At 44.8% G+C, this 22,102-nt stretch overlaps 2 protein-coding genes across 3 annotated transcripts in view; both read right to left on the bottom strand.

Annotated features, from left to right (window-relative positions):
• The window catches only part of ppil2 (peptidylprolyl isomerase (cyclophilin)-like 2), a 30,019-nt gene extending 22,204 nt beyond the window's left edge, over positions 1–7,815 (bottom strand). The window contains exons 1-6 of one of the 2 annotated variants that reach the window (XM_036936551.2): positions 7,577–7,815; positions 6,051–6,100; positions 5,847–5,892; positions 5,634–5,696; positions 5,253–5,304; positions 150–201 (exon numbers count right to left, since the gene is read on the bottom strand). In XM_036936551.2, the coding sequence (XP_036792446.2) occupies positions 150–201; positions 5,253–5,304; positions 5,634–5,696; positions 5,847–5,892; positions 6,051–6,100; positions 7,577–7,608 (295 nt within the window). In that variant the 5' untranslated portion in view covers positions 7,609–7,815. Of the gene's footprint in view, positions 1–149; positions 202–5,252; positions 5,305–5,633; positions 5,697–5,846; positions 5,893–6,050; positions 6,101–6,319; positions 6,670–7,576 lie in introns of those variants that run through there. The other variant, XM_036936552.2, reaches the window with a different exon arrangement.
• Positions 7,816–13,360: 5,545 nt separating this feature from the next.
• The window catches only part of psat1 (phosphoserine aminotransferase 1), a 29,465-nt gene continuing 20,723 nt past the window's right edge, over positions 13,361–22,102 (bottom strand). The window contains exon 9 of the mRNA XM_036936550.2: positions 13,361–14,855. Coding sequence (XP_036792445.2) covers positions 14,753–14,855 — 103 coding nt within the window. The 3' untranslated portion in view covers positions 13,361–14,752. The remainder of the gene's footprint in view (positions 14,856–22,102) is intronic.

The following is a 22,102-nucleotide window of genomic DNA, read 5'->3' as shown; positions in this document are numbered from 1 at the left end:
CGGTCAGTTAGCAGTCTGTCCTACGAAGACGCTCCTGTGGTCAGTTAGCAGTCTGTCCTACGATGACAGTTCTGCAGTCAGTTAGACTTGAGACTAAAGTTGGGAATGAAGGTCGTTCGGAACGCTTTGAATATCACTGAAAAACCTACCATCGTTGTTCTTGGCGAAGTTTAGCTTGATGAGGGACTTCGCTTCCAGTTTCTGAGGGAGAAGAGAAGGAATGAGAATGTGCCTTTGAATGAAGAGATAAAAGTGTCCAGTTTGAGTATTTGTTGCAGCTCGTTTCAGGCACTAGCTGCAGTGAACAGAAAAGTGGAGCGACCCAGGGATGTGTGCTTTGGGGACCTTTAACAGAATGTGACTGGCAGAACGGGTGTTGTATGTTGGAGGATGAGGGCTGCAGTAGGTATCTCAGATAGGGGGGAGGAGTGAGGCCTAAGAGGGTTTTATAAATAAGCATCAACCAGTGGGTTTTGTGACGGGTATACAGAGATGACCAGTTTACAGAGGAGTATAGAGGGGCAGTGATGTGTCCTATTTTTTTTTTTGTATCCGTTATTTTACCAGGTAAGTTGACTGAGAACACGTTCTCATTTACAGCAACGACCTGGGGAATAGTTACAGGGGAGAGGAGGGGGGGGATGAATGAGCCAATTGTAAGCTATTGGTGGCAAATCTGATGGCCGAATGGTAAAGAACATCTAATAATGTACTGGCTCATTTTGATGATTCATTATTTATAAAGGAGACAATTGGTTTTCTACCCTAAGTTGAAGAGGCAATGTTCTAATACATTTTAAAACACACAAGAGACCAGCTAAATGGACAGTGTGGAGCTGTACCAGGAACAGCGGCCTCTAATGGTCAAATACGGGTACTTTATGGTAAAACATGCTGGAGACTAAAATGACTCATTTACTCTGAGTGGTTTAAAAATATATATATATATTTTTTTAGATAGACGCAGGAGTGGCTTCGGGACAAGTTTATGAATGTCCGTGTGTGGCCCAGCCAGAGCCCAGTCTTGAACCCGAGCGATCATATGTGGAGACCTGAGAATAGCTGTGCAGCAACGCTCCCCATTCAACCTGACAGCTTGAGTGTATCAGCCGAGAAGAATGGGAGGAACTTCCCAAATACAGATGTGCCAAGCTTGCAGCGTCAAACCCAGGAAGACTAGAGGCTGTAATCACTGCCAAAGGTGCTTCAACAAAGTACTGAGTCAAGGGTCTGAATACTCACAGTTGAAGTCTGAAGTTTACATACACTTAGGTTGGAGTCATTAAAACTCATTTTTCAACCACTACCCTAATTTCTTGTTAACAAACTATAGTTTTGGCAAGTCGGTTAGGACATCTACTTTGTGCATGACAAATCATTTTTTCCAACAATTGTTTACAGACAGATTATTTCACTGTATCACAATTCCAGTGGGTCAGAAGTTTACATACACTAAGTTGACTGTGCCTTTAAACAGCTTGTAAAATTCCAGAAAATTATGTCTTGGCTTTAGAAGCTTCTGATAGGCTAATTGACATAATTTGAGTCAATTGGAGGTGTACCTGTGGATGTATTTCAAGGCCTACCTTCAAACTCAGTGCTTCTTTGCTTGACATCATGGGAAAATCAACAGAAATCAGCCAAGACCTCATAAAATAAATTGGAGACCTCCACAAGTCTGGTTCATCCTTGGGAGCAATTTCCAAATGCCTGAAGGTACCATGTTCATCGGTACAAACAATAGTAAGCAAGTATAAACACCATGGGACCATGCAGCCATCATACCGCTCAGGAAGGAGACGCGTTCTGTCTCCTAGAGATGAACGTACTTTGGTGCAAAAAGTGCTAATCAATCCCAGAACAACAGCAAAGGACCTTGTGAAGATGTTGGAGGAAACCGGTACAAAAGTATCTATATCCACAGTAAAACAAGTCCTATATCGACATAACCTGAAAGGCAGCTCAGCAAGGAAGAAGCCACTGCTCCAAAACAGCCATGGTCTGATGAAACAAAAATAGAACTGTTTGGCCATAATCACCATCGTTATGTTTGGAGGAAAAAGGGGGAGGCTTGCAAGCAGAAGACCACCATCCAAACCGTGAAGCACGGGGGTGGCAGCATCATGTTGTGGGGGTGCTTAGCTGCAGGAGGGACTGGTGCACTTCACAAAATAGATGGAATGATGAGGAAGGAAAGTTGTGGATATATTGAAGCAACATCTCAAGACATCAGACAGGAAGTTAAAGCTTGGTCACAAATGGGTCTTCCAAATGGACAATGACCCCAAAGAAACTTCCAAAGTTGTGGCAAAGTGGCTAAGGGACAACAAAGTCAAGGTATTGGAGTGGCCATCACAAAGCCCTGACCTCAATCCAATAGAAAATGTGTGGGCAGAACTGAAAAAGCATGTGTGAGAAAGGAGGCCTTACAAACCTGACTCAGTTACACCAGCTCTGTCAGGAGGAAATGGGCCAAAATTCACCCAACTTATTGTGGGAAGCTTGTGGAAGGCCACATGAAACGTTTGACCCAAGTTAAACGATTTAAAGGCAATGCTACCAAATACTAATTGAGTGTTTGTAAACTTCTGACCCACTGGGAATGTGATGAAAGAAAAGATTCTCTACTATTATTCTGACATTTCACATTCTTAAAATAAAGTGGTGATCCTAACTGACCTAAGACAGGGAATTTTTACTAGGATTACATTTCAGGAATTGTGAAAAATGTAGTTTAATTGTATTTGGCTGAGGTGTATGTAAACTTACATACAGTTGAAGTCGGAAATGTGATATTTCTATATTTTTAATTATAAATTTGTAAACATTTCTAAAAATCTGTTTTTGCCTTGTCATTATGGGGTAGTGTGTGTAGATTAATGAGGAAAACAACTATTTAATAAATTGTATTATATGGCTAACAAAATGTGTGAAAAGTCATGGGGTCTGAATACTTTCCGAATGCACCGTCTATCTTCACGAGAATACATTAGATAGTATGAAGAACCAATACGCCAAGACGCAGCTCCATACATCTTGTCAAACAAAGAACTGATACTGTATACTGGTTGTTTTTGTATTTAATTTAACTGTTGTTAGGGTGGGATTGGTGTGTGTGTGTGTGTGTGTGGGGGGGGGGGGGGTCCATTTGATACAACTTACCCATTAGAAGGAAGAAGTTTGGTCCAAATTGGATGTTGGATATAATATTGAATACTATCCAAATACTATAATTATTTTTTATTATTTAAATGCCAATTTGGGTGCAATCAATTACCTTAATTTATCAGAGATCACATTAAAACTTTTACAAAATAATGCTTCAGAAATTATAATCATCTGTTACTAACTACAGAAACGATTTCAGAACAGGCTCAGATGGTGGAAGCTGAAATCCTCTTTCTTGTGCTTTGAGGTGGAACGACCCCTGAATTATTCCTTCACAAGTGGAGAGAGAGCAAGAGCCTCAGCAGGACTAGTCCAGACGTATCTAGAACAGGGATAAACAACCACAGCAGGACTAGTCCAGACTTATCTAGAACAGGGATAAACAACCACAGCAGGACTAGTCCAGACGTATCTAGAACAGGAATAGACAACCACAGCCTCAGCAGGACTAGTCCAGACGTATCTAGAACAGGAATAAACAACCACAGCCTCAGCAGGACTAGTCCAGACGTATCTAGAACAGGGATAGACAACCACAGCCTCAGCAGGACTAGTCCAGACGTATCTAGAACAGGGATAAACAACCACAGCAGGACTAGTCCAGACTTATCTAGAACAGGGATAAACAACCACAGCAGGACTAGTCCAGACGTATCTAGAACAGGAATAGACAACCACAGCCTCAGCAGGACTAGTCCAGACGTATCTAGAACAGGAATAAACAACCACAGCCTCAGCAGGACTAGTCCAGACGTATCTAGAACAGGGATAGACAACCACAGCCTCAGCAGGACTAGTCCAGACGTATCTAGAACAGGAATAGACAACCACAGCCTCAGCAGGACTAGTCCAGACGTATCTAGAACAGGGATAGACAACCACAGCCTCAGCAGGACTAGTCCAGACGTATCTAGAACAGGAATAGACAACCACAGTCTCAGCAGAACTAGTCCAGACGTATCTAGAACAGGGAGACAACCACAGCCTCAGCAGGACTAGTCCAGACGTATCTAGAACAGGAATAGACAACCACAGTCTCAGCAGGACTAGTCCAGACGTATCTAGAACAGGGATAGACAACCACAGCCTCAGCAGGACTAGTCCAGACGTATCTAGAACAGGGATAGACAACCACAGCCTCAGCAGGACTAGTCCAGACGTATCTAGAACAGGGATAAACAACCACAGCCTCAGCAGGACTAGTCCAGACGTATCTAGAACAGGGATAAACAACCACAGCCTCAGCAGAACTAGTCCAGACGTATCTAGAACAGGGATAGACAACCACAGGTACAGTAGGATTTGGGTCCAACTTGGCACCACACCTGACCACCTGACCTAATTGATCAGTTCAATGATTGTCTTAATTAATTCAATACGCCTGGTTTTCCAGGTCGGGTTTCAACCGTACATGTTTTGTACCTTCAGCACTCCGGGACCAGGGTTATTTACCTCCCTGGTCTAGAAAACATCTCTCTGCAGCCAGACTAATCAATCCTGACAGCAGGATCCAGCTGGACGGACACACATTAAGTGTCGCTCTCTCACCCACACACTGACACATGTGCAGGCTGATTGATACGAGCACGTCTCATCTATCAGTTGGTGCACATGGAATTATTATTATAAACCTGTCATGGCGTGACCTGGACATGTGTTTTATCCACCAAGTTGAAACTCAGTTACTTTAATTGAGGAAAGAATGGTAGCTGGTATGCTAGGGGGGGCTTCCCTGTAAAGTCCACATGGAAAGACATGCACTCAGCCAGAGAGGAAGAGGCCAAGCCAGAGGTTTCACTCTATAACCTAAATCTGTCCAAAATAAGTCCAATGCGTTACTATGGGCTTATTTTGGACCGAAGCTTGTCGCCTTGCCTTCCCGCCTTTGGGATAACGACTCCGATTGTTGGGACGGAGTCATGAGCATCTCGTCATTATATATAGAGCTCTGACTCAGACGACCGTCTCAACATGCTGTGGAGGTTGACTCCCTCCAGTGGCTGGGAGAGGTACTGTCATGCTTAAAATAATCTATTTCTTAGACCTGCCAGGAACAATCCTGTTGTGGTTGGTTGACTACTTACCTCTCCAGAGATGGGATTGGTGCCAAACTTCTTTATCCAAGGAACGATGCTCCTAAAAGCACAGGACACAGAGGGGGTTGGTCAACACTACAGGCTGGTTTATACTTACTCTACGTATACAAAGCAAGAATGCTTAGCAAAATGGTGATCCTGCGTCGAGATAAATCGAGGGGCTGTTCACACCTACGTGGGTTTTGATACGCAAAGCCATTTATGCGTAGCTACTTGTAGTTCTGTCATACGTACATACGTTGGTTATAGACCAGGCTTCAAAATGACAGTACTATTACAGATTTCAGCTTCACATTTCCATCAGTAAACAACCTTCCAGAGTAAACCAGCCAGGGTATATCATAGAACTACATATAGATCCCTACTTACAGCAGGTCAAAGACGATTCCCTCGGGAGTGCACATGGGATATTCAAACGGCTGCAGAGACAAGCTGAAATGGGACAGGGGCAAGATTATTGAGTACACACAATTAAAATATAGCATCACTGCAAAGACCTTACATTCAACACTAAGGTCGCTAAGGTCTTTTTGCCTCTTACAAACTGTACTTTAGCTCAGGACTGGTGAAATGATGTCTTACCTGCAATGGTCAAATGGAAGACGTCGAAAATTTGACTTTGGAATTTCTTAAAGATATATATTTTAAAAAAAAGACAGAATGCATCAACATTGTTAGTGAATAACTGTTCCTAATCATCAACATGATTCAGTATGTTGAGTAGTGAACAACTGGGTTCTACGCCGCCTCTTAATAAGGGACAATAGCAAAGAATCCTACTCCTACCTGATCTTTTCCCTCCATAGAAATGGGTGTACTCAGCACATGTGATGTACCTGGAGACAAAACGAAAAGAAACAAACTGTGACACAGTCCTTGAACTTTAGAAGCAGGATAAAAAAAGATGTTACTATCAAACTCAATTGGAAAACTTGGTTAGATGGCAACATGGTCAGAAAACAACATTAAGTCAATGATCCAGCATGGCTAGCATACACACAGGCTAAAGTTACAAAACGCTGACGAAGTTCTCCCTATCACAAATTAAACCCTACCTACAAGTTTTGATGACGGTCTGTCAACCGGACTTAAATTTAATAAAATTCGGGCAAATAATAAATAGTTAGCTAAAGTTAAGTTTAGCAGAAGCTAGGTAGTTACTAGCTAGCACCAATTATTATATTGCTAGCATCAATTATTATATTGACATGTCCTCAACGATTGAAGGCAGGCGACATCGGGTGGGAACCATTCTAGCCAATGAATCCTTATTTTAATTAGCACTTAAAATTAGGGCCAAATTCGAATTAGGGTTCGAATGGAGCGGAAACCCGGAAATCCGGGGCCCGCGTCACAACTGGTGCCAGCTCGACCAGAATTCGGTCTGGTGACGCCGTTACTATGCAACCACCAGCTAGCTGACGGCACCGTGTTTAGCTAGCTAGCTCGTCTGGACTTGTTGCTGTTAGCTAGCATATGGACAAACATATGTAGTAAGACATGACACGAATTACCACCGGAAACTACATTCAACTTTTATGAGAACAGGTTGCCCTCGAATGTTAGAGACCTAAAGTTAGATAGCAAATCAGAGTTGAAACAAGCCAACTGGAATTTTAGCTGGCCAGGTCGTATTGAAAGCTACGTAATATCAAACCTTATATATTAACAGCCAATACATTGGCATGGTAGGAATTACGCTAGCGACGATGATAACCGTTTAGCAAGCTAAATACAAGGGTCTGAGTCTGTCTGGCACGACTATAGGGAAAACGTTGGATACAACACGGCGAGAGGGTGAACATAATTCTTCAACATCTTACCAAGTTAGTTAGCGAAGCCAGCTGTAGTCACATATTGGCTACCTAGCAACATGACATTATTCTGGAGGCAGCCCACCAAGGGCCACCCGCCCCTCCAAACCGGGTTGACTTCAAAGTCAACGGGGCTTGAGAGGACTTGAGAGGGCTTGAGAGGAGACGTGCGTTTGTGATCAACAGGCACAAAGTCGTTTTTTTTCTCAGTTGCCGGAATACCACGTGCGTTCACCTACATCTGTACATTTATAACAGCCTAAACATTAACTACGAAACGTATCACCGATCAAATAACCCTCGCGTAATTCAACACTGGCATAGACGTCCATACAAAAAGGACACATGTCTCGCTTCGTATCTTCCTCTCTGCTAAAGCAGATAGCTAGCGGCTAATCTGTTTCTTTGCTCTCTGTTAGTGTAGTAACGTTATTTGGCTGGCTACTTTATCAAGCTTTTTGACGTTACATACTTGAAAATATTATGTTCAGAACTTACATTTTATCCTTCTGATGTTGACGCTTCCCCATTTTGATTGAGGTGTTAATAAATTACTATTAAACTTATTTCATAAACTATGTCGCTAGCTAGACAAAATATCAAAATAGACTTCGTCGTTTGACTAAACCGGAAGTTTTGAATTGTATTCGAGTTTGCGGAAGTACCATAGATATAGAGAGGGAGAATCTATCAAAGATAGAACAATGAGACAGATATTTTACCGGATGTATAAATATGAAGCATTCACTTGGCGTTTCCAAGTGAATGTAGTTACTAGCTAGCACCAACTAGCCCAATACCCGGCAGTTTGAGAGGATTATTTTGTTTATTTTTTGTTACAAGCTGGCTTTTGGAAGAAATTATTCGATGAAGCATTAGATCTCAAAACAGTTTTCTGTTCCCAAAACTACAATATGTTATGAACAGAGTAGGTTTTGTAGACCTTTCCCTTTGCAAAAGTTTTTAAAAAAATGCTTTGTTTCGGAGTGCAAAGTCGAATATAGGTGTTCCCTAAAGGGAATAATATGCAGATGCTTGCTAGAACGCGCCAATAGGATCTCGCAAGCTCGTGCTTGGATCGACCCACCTCTTTGCTTTTTCTGTCCACTATTACTCATTTATTCCCATTGGAAATGACAGGCTGTGGTCTATCCTGGTTTAGTTATGAAAATCTTTGACTCTAGTGCCCAAAAGCAAAGGGAAAGCGATATTATACTATATTGCCCAATTGCAGAAAGGAAAAGGCGAAGCAAGAGATTTTACACAGCCCAAAATCTTTCCAATCATTTTTGTATGGAGGTCAATGAGAGAGTGAGTTGCTAATTATCTACATTAGGCTTATTTGATAGAATCTCATTTTCGTAATGGCTAGGTTGATAAGAATATACTGGTATAGAGCCCCACAGTGGAGGTGTCATAATATCCATAAAACCTAGCAGTCAAACAGGAAAACGGTTCCAATCGTTTTTCCCATAGAGGATTTTAAAAACACTTAAAATAAGGTCTGTGTTACATACCCTGGCGTGACATTTTGATAACCAATGCTCCTTATAGGACACATCACTGCACTCTATACTCCTCTGTAAACTGGTCATCTCTGTATACCCGTCGCAAGACCCACTGATGCTTATTTATAAAACTATCTTAGGCCTCACCCCCCCCCCCCCCCCCCCCCCCATCTGAGATATCTACTGCAGCCCTCATCCTCCAACATACAACACCCGTTCTACCAGTCACATTCTGTTAAAGGTCCCCAAAGCAAACACATCCCTGGGTTGCTCATCTTTTCAGTTCGCTGCAGCTAGCGACTGGAACGAGCTGCAACAAACACTCAAACTGGACAGTTTTATCTCTATCTCTTCATTCAAAGACTCAATCTTGGACACTCTTACTGACCGTTGTGGCTGCTTTGTGTGATGTATTGTTGTCTCTACCTTCTTGCCCTTTGTGCTGTTGTCTGGGCCCAATAATGTTTGTACCATGTTGTGTTGCTACCATGTTGTGTTGCTACCATGTTGTGTTGCTACCATGTTTCATGTTGTGTTGTCATGTGTTGCTGCCATGCTATGTTGTTGTTTTAGGTCTCTCTTTATGTAGTGTTGTGGTGTCTCTTTTGTCGTGATGTGTGTTTTGGCCTATATTTTATTATATTTATATATATGTATACAGTGGGGAGAACAAGTATTTGATACACTGCCGATTTTGTAGGTTTTCCTACTTACAAAGCATGCAGAGGTCTGTAATTTTTATCATAGGTACACTTCAACTGTGAGACGGAATCTAAAACAAAAATCCAGAAAATCACATTGTATGATTTTTAAGTAATTAATTAGCATTTTATTGCTCACTAAGTTGAGCACTTAGTGTATCAGGACATTTGCATGTATAGGACTATAGGCTTAGGAGTCCAGTGAATGATATGAATATTTACAAAATAAATATACAAGGAATAGAGAACCTGAGAGAGGCTGCATTCCAAACACGTTATTTTTACTCCCTCAGCGCTAGGCACTTTCCCCCGGGGGAATCCCGGTCGAAAACTGGATGCAGTTTGATTGCCATATTAAGTAGAGTTCAAATTGTCCCTCAAATTTAGCTTTGAGGGAGCAAGTGAACAACTTTGGTTGTGGGGTTGATATGACCCACAATTCAATGCAAACTGTAGTCACGTGTCAAACTCTGGTGGCCGCAAAGTGTCGAATTGAATCAACAAGGCTGCATTTTCGGCATGTCAGAAAAAAGTATGAAGCTAGCTTGCAAAAAAAATATATAGAAATTGATTTTAGCGTTGGCAAATTGGCTTAGTCTCATAGTGAGGAGCCTGTAAAATGTAGCTAGATTCATAAACAGATTTTGGGGAATTCTGAAACGACCAAACTATAAAGCTAGCTACTCAGCTATGGGTAACTGTAGCTAGCTACTTGACAGGAGTGCTAGCTAGATACGTTAGCTTACTAGATACATTAATAGCTTAAGGTTGGTTGTTTTTAAGCTCAACTTCCAGATTTCCACCAAAGACGTTGCCTCTCCGATCATGGGCATACTTACTTGTGCAAGGGACATTTAACTTGTTATGGCTGCAGGGGCAGTATTGAGTAGCTTGGATGAAAGGTGCCCAGAGGTGCCCAGAGTAAAAGGCCTGCTCCTCAGTCCCAGTTGCTTATATATGCATATTATTATTATTATTTTGGATAGAAAACACTCTGAAGTTTCTAAAACTGTTTGAATGATGTCTGTGAGTATAACAGAACTCAGATGGCAGGCAAAATCCTGAGAAGAAATTCAAACAGTAAGTGAGAAATCACAGGCCCTATTGAATTCACAGTGGGATATGGATGAAGTTGCACTTCCTAGGACTTCCACTAGATGTCAACCATCTTTAGAAACTTGAATGAGGCTTCTACTGTGTTGTGGGACTGAATAAGAGCTGAATGAGTCAGGTTCCTGGCAGAGAGCCATTTCCTGGTCATGCGCATTCCACATGATATCGACCTACCTTGCTTCTCTAGACACAAAGGAATTCTCATAATTTTATCTCTATTTGTGCTTTTTGTGACTCCTCTCTTTGGCTGGAAAAATGGCTGTGTTTTTCTGTGGCTTGGTGGTGACCTAACATAATCGTTTGTGGTGCTTTCGCTGTAAAGCCTATTTGAAATCAGACACGGTGGTGGGATTAACAACAAGATTACCTTTAAAACGGTATAAGATACATGTATGTTTGAGGAATTTTAATTATGAGATTTCACTTTCACTGGCTGTTGTCATATCACCCGTTAACGGGATTGCAGCCATAAGAAGTTTTAAGGTACACTTGGATGTGACGATGTAAAATGTCATTCAAGGACTGAGTGTTTATGGCCGGGGGCTGTCTACTTTGAGATTGAAATGCAGCCCCTCCCTCCTCAGCAGCAGGCGCACTTGAGGGGAACAGCCGGAACCCATTTCCAGCTGGACAGAAGCTATACGTTTTATTGAGTTATAATTGGCTGAAACAAATAACAAGCTTGCTCAGTTCTCATCACACTCACACATATTAACAGAGGTCATGTCCAATTGGGTCCAGTTGGAGTGGCCTGTTCAGTAACGTGGATTCATCCCTGTTTCAGTGTCTCCACCTAGTGGCCTGTTCAGTATCGTGGATTCATCCGTGTCAGTGTCTCCACCTAGTGGCCTGTTCAGTAACGTGGATTCACCCCTGTGTCAGTAACTCCACCTAGTGGCCTGTTCAGTAATGTGGATTCACCCCTGTGTCAGTAACTCCACCTAGTGGCCTGTTCAGTAATGTGGAGTCACCCCTGTGTCAGTGTCTCCACCTAGTGGCCTGTTCAGTATCGTGGATTCATCCCTGTGTCAGTGTCTCGACCTAGTGGCCTGTTCAGTAGCGTGGATTCATCCCTGTTTCAGTAACTCCACCTAGTGGCCTGTTCAGTATCGTGGATTCACCCGTGTCAGTAACTCCACCTAGTGGCCTGTTCAGTAATGTGGATTCACCCCTGTGTCAGTGTCTCCACCTAGTGGCCTGTTCAGTATCGTGGATTCATCCCTGTGTCAGTGTCTCCACCTAGTGGCCTGTTCAGTATCGTGGATTCATCCCTGTGTCAGTGTCTCCACCTAGTGGCCTGTTCAGTAACGTGGATTCATCCCTGTGTCAGTAACTCCACCTAGTGGCCTGTTCAGTATCGTGGATTCATCCCTGTGTCAGTGTCTCCACCTAGTGGCCTGTTCAGTAACGTGGATTCACCCCTGTGTCAGTGTCTCTACCTAGTGGCCTGTTCAGTAACGTGGATTCACTCCTGTGTCAGTGTCTCCACCTAGTGGCCTGTTCAGTAACGTGGATTCATCCCTGTGTCAGTGTCTCCACCTAGTGGCCTGTTCAGTAACGTGGATTCATCCCTGTGTCAGTGTCTCCACCTAGTGGCCTGTTCAGTATCGTGGATTCATCCCTGTGTCAGTGTCTCCACCTAGTGGCCTGTTCAGTAACGTGGATTCATCCCTGTGTCAGTAACTCCACCTAGTGGCCTGTTCAGTATCGTGGATTCATCCCTGTGTCAGTGTCTCCACCTAGTGGCCTGTTCAGTAACGTGGATTCACCCCTGTGTCAGTGTCTCCACCTAGTGGCCTGTTCAGTAACGTGGATTCATCCCTGTGTCAGTGTCTCCACCTAGTGGCCTGTTCAGTAACGTGGATTCACCCCTGTGTCAGTGTCTCCACCTAGTGGCCTGTTCAGTATCGTGGATTCATCCCTGTGTCAGTGTCTCCACCTAGTGGCCTGTTCAGTAATGTGGATTCACCCCTGTGTCAGTGTCTCCACCTAGTGGCCTGTTCAGTAACGTGGATTCATCCCTGTGTCAGTGTCTCCACCTAGTGGCCTGTTCAGTATCGTTGATTTATCCCTGTGTCAGTGTCTCCACCTAGTGGCCTGTTCAGTAACGTGGATTCATCCCTGTGTCAGTGTCTCCACCTAGTGGCCTGTTCAGTATCGTTGATTTATCCCTGTGTCAGTGTCTCCACCTAGTGGCCTGTTCAGTATCGTGGATTCATCCCTGTGTCAGTGTCTCCACCTAGTGGCCTGTTCAGTAACGTGGATTCATCCCTGTGTCAGTAACTCCACCTAGTGGCCTGTTCAGTATCGTGGATTCATCCCTGTGTCAGTGTCTCCACCTAGTGGCCTGTTCAGTAACGTGGATTCACCCCTGTGTCAGTGTCTCCACCTAGTGGCCTGTTCAGTAACGTGGATTCATCCCTGTGTCAGTGTCTCCACCTAGTGGCCTGTTCAGTAACGTGGATTCACCCCTGTGTCAGTGTCTCCACCTAGTGGCCTGTTCAGTATCGTGGATTCATCCCTGTGTCAGTGTCTCCACCTAGTGGCCTGTTCAGTAATGTGGATTCACCCCTGTGTCAGTGTCTCCACCTAGTGGCCTGTTCAGTAACGTGGATTCATCCCTGTGTCAGTGTCTCCACCTAGTGGCCTGTTCAGTATCGTTGATTTATCCCTGTGTCAGTGTCTCCACCTAGTGGCCTGTTCAGTAACGTGGATTCATCCCTGTGTCAGTGTCTCCACCTAGTGGCCTGTTCAGTATCGTTGATTTATCCCTGTGTCAGTGTCTCCACCTAGTGGCCTGTTCAGTATCGTGGATTCATCCCTGTGTCAGTGTCTCCATCTAGTGGCCTGTTCAGTAACGTGGATTCATCCCTGTGTCAGTAACTCCACCTAGTGGCCTGTTCAGTATCGTGGATTCATCCCTGTGTCAGTGTCTCATACAATACAAGACAGGAATAACGTTACAAGTTACAGAGTTAGTCTTTAATGGAATGTCAATGACACTTTAGACAGAAAAACAGATTCAACATTTATCTATGTAAATCAATGCCCTAATCGTCTGGAGTAAATCCACTGACGTGACACAGCTGGAGCTAACGAGCGACAGAGACAATGTCAAAGTGGTTAATTAAGGAGATGTGACATTGCCTTTCCAACACTCTGGTAAAAAGTGCACCTCACCAGAGCTATATATATATATCCTCTATGGTGTCTGACCCACATGGCACCCCGAACCCATGGGTTCTACTACTAGTAACACAGAGAGTTAAACAGTCTGGAGAGATTGGAGATATCTACGACTGACTGTGGCCAGTAGTTCAAATTAAGTGAGTTGAGCTGGTCTGGGGTCAGTGAGTTGAGCTGGTCTGGGGTCAGTGAGTTGAGCTGTTCTGGGGTCAGTGAGTTGAGCTGATCTGGGGTCAGTGAGTTGAGCTGGTCTGGGGTCAGTGAGTTGAGCTGATACAACATGTGGTCAGGGGTCAGTGTGTTGAGCTGGTCTGGGGTCAGTGAGTTGAGCTGGTCTGGGGTAAGTTGAGCTGAGCTGGTCTGGGGTAAGTTGAGCTGAGCTGGTCTGGGGTCAGTTGAGCTGATACAACATGTGGTCTGGGGTCAGTGAGTTGAGCTGGTCTGGGGTCAGTGTGTTGAGCTGGTCTGGGGTCAGTGTGTTGAGCTGGTCTGGGGTCAGTGTGTTGAGCTGGTCTGGGGTCAGTGAGTTGAGCTGGTCTGGGGTCAGTTGAGCTGATACAACATGTGGTCTGGGGTCAGTGAGTTGAGCTGGTCTGGGGTCAGTGTGTTGAGCTGGTCTGGGGTCAGTGTGTTGAGCTGGTCTGGGGTCAGTGTGTTGAGCTGGTCTGGGGTCAGTGTGTTGAGCTGGTCTGGGGTCAGTGTGTTGAGCTGGTCTGGGGTCAGTGAGTTGAGCTGGTCTGGGGTAAGTTGAGCTGAGCTGGTCTGGGGTCAGTTGAGCTGATACAACATGTGGTCTGGGGTCAGTGAGTTGAGCTGGTCTGGGGTCAGTGTGTTGAGCTGGTCTGGGGTCAGTGTGTTTAATTACTTGTTAGTATTATCTATTATTCTTATCCATATTTTTTAAACTGCACTGTTGGTTAGGGGCTCGTAAGTAAGCATTTCACTGTTAGGTCTACACCTGTTGTATTCAGCGCATGTAACTAATATCATTTCATTTGATTGGCTGTCAGGTACAATATGATTGGCTGTCAGGTGCAATATGATTGGCTCTATTCAGTGCATCTCCATCTGTAACGTTGTGAATGTTTCACCTTACTGAACCCTGGTCCCACAGATCCAGCAGCATAGCCTGCTCTGATTGGTCCAGCATGGTGTATGGCCTTCTCCTATTGGTGCTCCTTGAGGAACTCCTTCATGTAATTGGCCAGAGCCTGAGCGTCTTCCACTGTCACAGCGTTGTAGAGAGACGCACGTATTCCTCCCACTGACCTGTAGGGGGAGACACAAACACCATGAGCAAGTAGAGACAGATCGACAGACAGACAGACAGAAATGGTTAGGGTTAAACAGACAGACAGACAGGGTTAGACAGACAGACAGACAGACAGGGTTAGACAGACAGACAGACTGGGTTAGGGTTAAACAGACAGACAGGGTTAGGGTTAAACAGACAGACAGGGTTAGGGTTAGACAGACAGACAGACAGGATTAGGGTTAGACAGACAGACAGACAGACAGGGTTAAACAGACAGACAGGGTTAGGGTTAGACAGACAGGGTTAAACAGACAGACAGGGTTAGGGTTGGACAGACAGGGTTAAACAGACAGACAGACAGGGTTAGACAGACAGACAGGGTTAGACAGACAGACAGACAGGGTTAGGGTTAAACAGACAGACAGACAGGGTTAGGGTTAAATAGACAGACAGACAGGGTTAGGGTTAGACAGACAGGGTTAGGGTTAAACAGACAGACAGGGTTAGGGTTAGACAGACAGACAGGGTTAAACAGACAGACAGGGTTAGGGTTAGACAGACAGGGTTAGGGGTAAACAGACAGACAGGGTTAGGGTTAAACAGACAGACAGGGTTAGGGTTAAACAGACAGACAGACAGGGTTAGGGTTAGACAGACAGGGTTAGGGTTAGACAGACAGGGTTAGGGTTAGACAGACAGACAGGGTTAGGGTTAGACAGACAGACAGGGTTAGACAGACAGACAGGGTTAGACACAGACAGGGTTAGACAGACAGACAGGGTTAGGGTTAAACAGACAGACAGATAGGGTTAGGGTTAAACAGACAGACAGGGTTAGGGTTAGACAGACAGACAGACAGGGTTAGACAGACAGGGTCTAAAAGGGGAGGTCACCATTCTGTTAGTACTTGTTGACAGGGTTAGCCAGACAGACAGGGTCTAAAAGGGGAGGTCACCATTCTGTTAGTACTTGTTGACAGGGTTAGACAGACAGGGTCTAAAAGGGGAGGTCACCATTCTGTTAGTACTTGTTGACAGGGTTAAACAGACAGACAGGGTCTAAAAGGGGAGGTCACCATTCTGTTAGTACTTGTTGACAGGGTTAAACAGACAGACAGGGTCTAAAAGGGGAGGTCACCATTCTGTTAGTACTTGTTGACAGGGTTAAACAGACAGACAGGGTCTAAAAGGGGAGGTCACCATTCTGTTAGTACTTGTTGACAGGGTTAGACAGACAGGGTCTAAAAGGGGAGGTCACCATTCTGTTAGTACTTGTTGACAGGGTTAGACAGACAGACAGGGTCTAAAAGGGGAGGTCACCATTCTGTTAGTACTTGTTGACAGGGTTAGACAGACAGCCAGACAGGGTCTAAAAGGGGAGGTCACCATTCTGTTAGTACTTGTTGACAGGGTTATACAGACAGACAGGGTCTAAAAGGGGAGGTCACCATTCTGTTAGTACTTGTTGACAGGGTTAGACAGACAGGGTCTAAAAGCGGAGGTCACTATTCTGTTAGTACTTGTTGACAGGGTTAAACAGACAGACAGGGTCTAAAAGGGGAGGTCACCATTCTGTTAGTACTTGTTGACAGGGTTAGGGTTAGACAGACAGGGTCTAAAAGGGGAGGTCACCATTCTGTTAGTACTTGTTGACAGGGTTAAACAGACAGACAGGGTCTAAAAGGGGAGGTCACCATTCTGTTAGTACTTGTTGACAGGGTTAGTGTTAGACAGACAGGGTCTAAAAGGGGAGGTCACCATTCTGTTAGTACTTGTTGACAGGGTTAGACAGACAGGGTCTAAAAGGGGAGGTCACCATTCTGTTAGTACTTGTTGACAGGGTTAGACAGACAGGGTCTAAAAGGGGAGGTCACCATTCTGTTAGTACTTGTTGACAGGGTTAAACAGACAGACAGGGTCTAAAAGGGGAGGTCACCATTCTGTTAGTACTTGTTGACAGGGTTAGACAGACAGGGTCTAAAAGGGGAGGTCACCATTCTGTTAGTACTTGTTGACAGGGTTAGACAGACAGGGTCTAAAAGGGGAGGTCACCATTCTGTTAGTACTTGTTGACAGGGTTAAACAGACAGACAGGGTCTAAAAGGAGAGGTCACCATTCTGTTAGTACTTGTTGACAGGGTTAGACAGACAGACAGGGTCTAAAAGGGGAGGTCACCATTCTGTTAGTACTTGTTGACAGGGTTAGACAGACAGGGTCTAAAAGGGGAGGTCACCATTATGTTAGTACTTGTTGACAGGGTTAAACAGACAGACAGGGTCTAAAAGGGGAGGTCACCATTCTGTTAGTACTTGTTGACAGGGTTAGACAGACAGGGTCTAAAAGGGGAGGTCACCATTATGTTAGTACTTGTTGACAGGGTTAAACAGACAGACAGGGTCTAAAAGGGGAGGTCACCATTCTGTTAGTACTTGTTGACAGGGTTAGACAGACAGGGTCTAAAAGGGGAGGTCACCATTCTGTTAGTACTTGTTGACAGGGTTAGACAGACAGCCAGACAGGGTCTAAAAGGGGAGGTCACCATTCTGTTAGTACTTGTTGACAGGGTTATACAGACAGACAGGGTCTAAAAGGGGAGGTCACCATTCTGTTAGTACTTGTTGACAGGGTTAGACAGACAGGGTCTAAAAGCGGAGGTCACTATTCTGTTAGTACTTGTTGACAGGGTTAAACAGACAGACAGGGTCTAAAAGGGGAGGTCACCATTCTGTTAGTACTTGTTGACAGGGTTAGGGTTAGACAGACAGGGTCTAAAAGGGGAGGTCACCATTCTGTTAGTACTTGTTGACAGGGTTAAACAGACAGACAGGGTCTAAAAGGGGAGGTCACCATTCTGTTAGTACTTGTTGACAGGGTTAGTGTTAGACAGACAGGGTCTAAAAGGGGAGGTCACCATTCTGTTAGTACTTGTTGACAGGGTTAGACAGACAGGGTCTAAAAGGGGAGGTCACCATTCTGTTAGTACTTGTTGACAGGGTTAGACAGACAGGGTCTAAAAGGGGAGGTCACCATTCTGTTAGTACTTGTTGACAGGGTTAAACAGACAGACAGGGTCTAAAAGGGGAGGTCACCATTCTGTTAGTACTTGTTGACAGGGTTAGACAGACAGGGTCTAAAAGGGGAGGTCACCATTCTGTTAGTACTTGTTGACAGGGTTAGACAGACAGGGTCTAAAAGGGGAGGTCACCATTCTGTTAGTACTTGTTGACAGGGTTAAACAGACAGACAGGGTCTAAAAGGAGAGGTCACCATTCTGTTAGTACTTGTTGACAGGGTTAGACAGACAGACAGGGTCTAAAAGGGGAGGTCACCATTCTGTTAGTACTTGTTGACAGGGTTAGACAGACCGGGTCTAAAAGGGGAGGTCACCATTATGTTAGTACTTGTTGACAGGGTTAAACAGACAGACAGGGTCTAAAAGGGGAGGTCACCATTCTGTTAGTACTTGTTGACAGGGTTAGTGTTAGACAGACAGGGTCTAAAAGGGGAGGTCACCATTCTGTTAGTACTTGTTGACAGGGTTAGACAGACAGGGTCTAAAAGGGGAGGTCACCATTCTGTTAGTACTTGTTGACAGGGTTAGACAGACAGGGTCTAAAAGGGGAGGTCACCATTCTGTTAGTACTTGTTGACAGGGTTAGACAGACAGACAGGGTCTAAAAGGGGAGGTCACCATTCTGTTAGTACTTGTTGACAGGGTTAGACAGACAGGGTCTAAAAGGGGAGGTCACCATTCTGTTAGTACTTGTTGACAGGGTTAGACAGACAGACAGGGTCTAAAAGGGGAGATCACCATTCTGTTAGTACTTGTTGACAGGGTTAGACAGACAGACAGGGTCTAAAAGGGGAGGTCACCATTCTGTTAGTACTTGTTGACGGGGTTAAACAGACAGACAGGGTCTAAAAGGGGAGGTCACCATTCTGTTAGTACTTGTTGACAGGGTTAGACAGACAGACAGGGTCTAAAAGGGGAGGTCACCATTCTGTTAGTACTTGTTGACGGGGTTAAACAGACAGACAGGGTCTAAAAGGGGAGGTCACCATTCTGTTAGTACTTGTTGACAGGGTTAGACAGACAGACATGGTCTAAAAGGGGAGGTCACCATTCTGTTAGTACTTGTTGACAGGGTTAGACAGACAGGGTCTAAAAGGGGAGGTCACCATTCTGTTAGTACTTGTTGACAGGGTTAGACAGACAGGGTCTAAAAGGGGAGGTCACCATTCTGTTAGTACTTGTTGACAGGGTTAGACAGACAGGGTCTAAAAGGGGAGGTCACCATTCTGTTAGTACTTGTTGACAGGGTTAGACAGACAGACAGGGTCTAAAAGGGGAGGTCACCATTCTGTTAGTACTTGTTGACGGGGTTAAACAGACAGACAGGGTCTAAAAGGGGAGGTCACCATTCTGTTAGTACTTGTTGACAGGGTTAGACAGACAGACATGGTCTAAAAGGGGAGGTCACCATTCTGTTAGTACTTGTTGACAGGGTCTAAAAGGGGAGGTCACCATTCTGTTAGTACTTGTTGACAGGGTTAAACAGACAGGGTCTAAAAGGGGAGGTCACCATTCTGTTAGTACTTGTTGACAGGGTTAGACAGACAGGGTCTAAAAGGGGAGGTCACCATTCTGTTAGTACTTGTTGACAGGGTTAGACAGACAGACAGGGTCTAAAAGGGGAGGTCACCATTCTGTTAGTACTTGTTGACAGGGTTAGACAGACAGACAGGGTCTAAAAGGGGAGGTCACCATTCTGTTAGTACTTGTTGACAGGGTTAGACAGACAGGGTCTAAAAGGGGAGGTCACCATTCTGTTAGTACTTGTTGACAGGGTTAGACAGACAGACAGGGTCTAAAAGGGGAGGTCACCATTCTGTTAGTACTTGTTGACAGGGTTAGACAGACAGGGTCTAAAAGGGGAGGTCACCATTCTGTTAGTACTTGTTGACAGGGTTAAACAGACAGACAGGGTCTAAAAGGGGAGGTCACCATTCTGTTAGTACTTGTTGACAGGGTTAGTGTCAGACAGACAGGGTCTAAAAGGGGAGGTCACCATTCTGTTAGTACTTGTTGACAGGGTTAGACAGACAGGGTCTAAAAGGGGAGGTCACCATTCTGTTAGTACTTGTTGACAGGGTTAGACAGACAGGGTCTAAAAGGGGAGGTCACCATTCTGTTAGTACTTGTTGACAGGGTTAGACAGACAGGGTCTAAAAGGGGAGGTCACCATTCTGTTAGTACTTGTTGACAGGGTTAGACAGACAGGGTCTAAAAGGGGAGGTCACCATTCTGTTAGTACTTGTTGACAGGGTTAAACAGACAGACAGGGTCTAAAAGGGGAGGTCACCATTCTGTTAGTACTTGTTGACAGGGTTAGACAGACAGGGTCTAAAAGGGGAGGTCACCATTCTGTTAGTACTTGTTGACAGGGTTAGACAGACAGGGTCTAAAAGGGGAGGTCACCATTCTGTTAGTACTTGTTGACAGGGTTAAACAGACAGACAGGGTCTAAAAGGAGAGGTCACCATTCTGTTAGTACTTGTTGACAGGGTTAGACAGACAGACAGGGTCTAAAAGGGGAGGTCACCATTCTGTTAGTACTTGTTGACAGGGTTAGACAGACAGGGTCTAAAAGGGGAGGTCACCATTATGTTAGTACTTGTTGACAGGGTTAAACAGACAGACAGGGTCTAAAAGGGGAGGTCACCATTCTGTTAGTACTTGTTGACAGGGTTAGTGTTAGACAGACAGGGTCTAAAAGGGGAGGTCACCATTCTGTTAGTACTTGTTGACAGGGTTAGACAGACAGGGTCTAAAAGGGGAGGTCACCATTCTGTTAGTACTTGTTGACAGGGTTAGACAGACAGGGTCTAAAAGGGGAGGTCACCATTCTGTTAGTACTTGTTGACAGGGTTAGACAGACAGACAGGGTCTAAAAGGGGAGGTCACCATTCTGTTAGTACTTGTTGACAGGGTTAGACAGACAGGGTCTAAAAGGGGAGGTCACCATTCTGTTAGTACTTGTTGACAGGGTTAGACAGACAGACAGGGTCTAAAAGGGGAGATCACCATTCTGTTAGTACTTGTTGACAGGGTTAGACAGACAGACAGGGTCTAAAAGGGGAGGTCACCATTCTGTTAGTACTTGTTGACGGGGTTAAACAGACAGACAGGGTCTAAAAGGGGAGGTCACCATTCTGTTAGTACTTGTTGACAGGGTTAGACAGACAGACAGGGTCTAAAAGGGGAGGTCACCATTCTGTTAGTACTTGTTGACAGGGTTAGACAGACAGGGTCTAAAAGGGGAGGTCACCATTCTGTTAGTACTTGTTGACAGGGTTAGACAGACAGGGTCTAAAAGGGGAGGTCACCATTCTGTTAGTACTTGTTGACAGGGTTAGACAGACAGGGTCTAAAAGGGGAGGTCACCATTCTGTTAGTACTTGTTGACAGGGTTAGACAGACAGACAGGGTCTAAAAGGGGAGGTCACCATTCTGTTAGTACTTGTTGACGGGGTTAAACAGACAGACAGGGTCTAAAAGGGGAGGTCACCATTCTGTTAGTACTTGTTGACAGGGTTAGACAGACAGACATGGTCTAAAAGGGGAGGTCACCATTCTGTTAGTACTTGTTGACAGGGTTAGACAGACAGGGTCTAAAAGGGGAGGTCACCATTCTGTTAGTACTTGTTGACAGGGTTAAACAGACAGGGTCTAAAAGGGGAGGTCACCATTCTGTTAGTACTTGTTGACAGGGTTAGACAGACAGGGTCTAAAAGGGGAGGTCACCATTCTGTTAGTACTTGTTGACAGGGTTAGACAGACAGACAGGGTCTAAAAGGGGAGGTCACCATTCTGTTAGTACTTGTTGACAGGGTTAGACAGACAGACAGGGTCTAAAAGGGGAGGTCACCATTCTGTTAGTACTTGTTGACAGGGTTAGACAGACAGGGTCTAAAAGGGCAGGTCACCATTCTGTTAGTACTTGTTGACAGGGTTAGACAGACAGACAGGGTCTAAAAGGGGAGGTCACCATTATGTTAGTACTTGTTGACGGGGTTAAACAGACAGGGTCTAAAAGGGGAGGTCACCATTCTGTTAGTACTTGTTGACAGGGTTAGACAGACAGACAGGGTCTAAAAGGGGAGGTCACCATTCTGTTAGTACTTGTTGACAGGGTTAGACAGACAGGGTCTAAAAGGGGAGGTCACCATTCTGTTAGTACTTGTTGACAGGGTTAGACAG

The sequence above is a fragment of the Oncorhynchus mykiss genome, chromosome 11 (genome assembly GCF_057628025.1).
Source record: "Oncorhynchus mykiss isolate SJ-2025 chromosome 11, ASM5762802v1, whole genome shotgun sequence".
NCBI lineage: Eukaryota > Metazoa > Chordata > Actinopteri > Salmoniformes > Salmonidae > Oncorhynchus > Oncorhynchus mykiss.
This window is presented reverse-complemented; position numbering and strand designations above follow the sequence as displayed.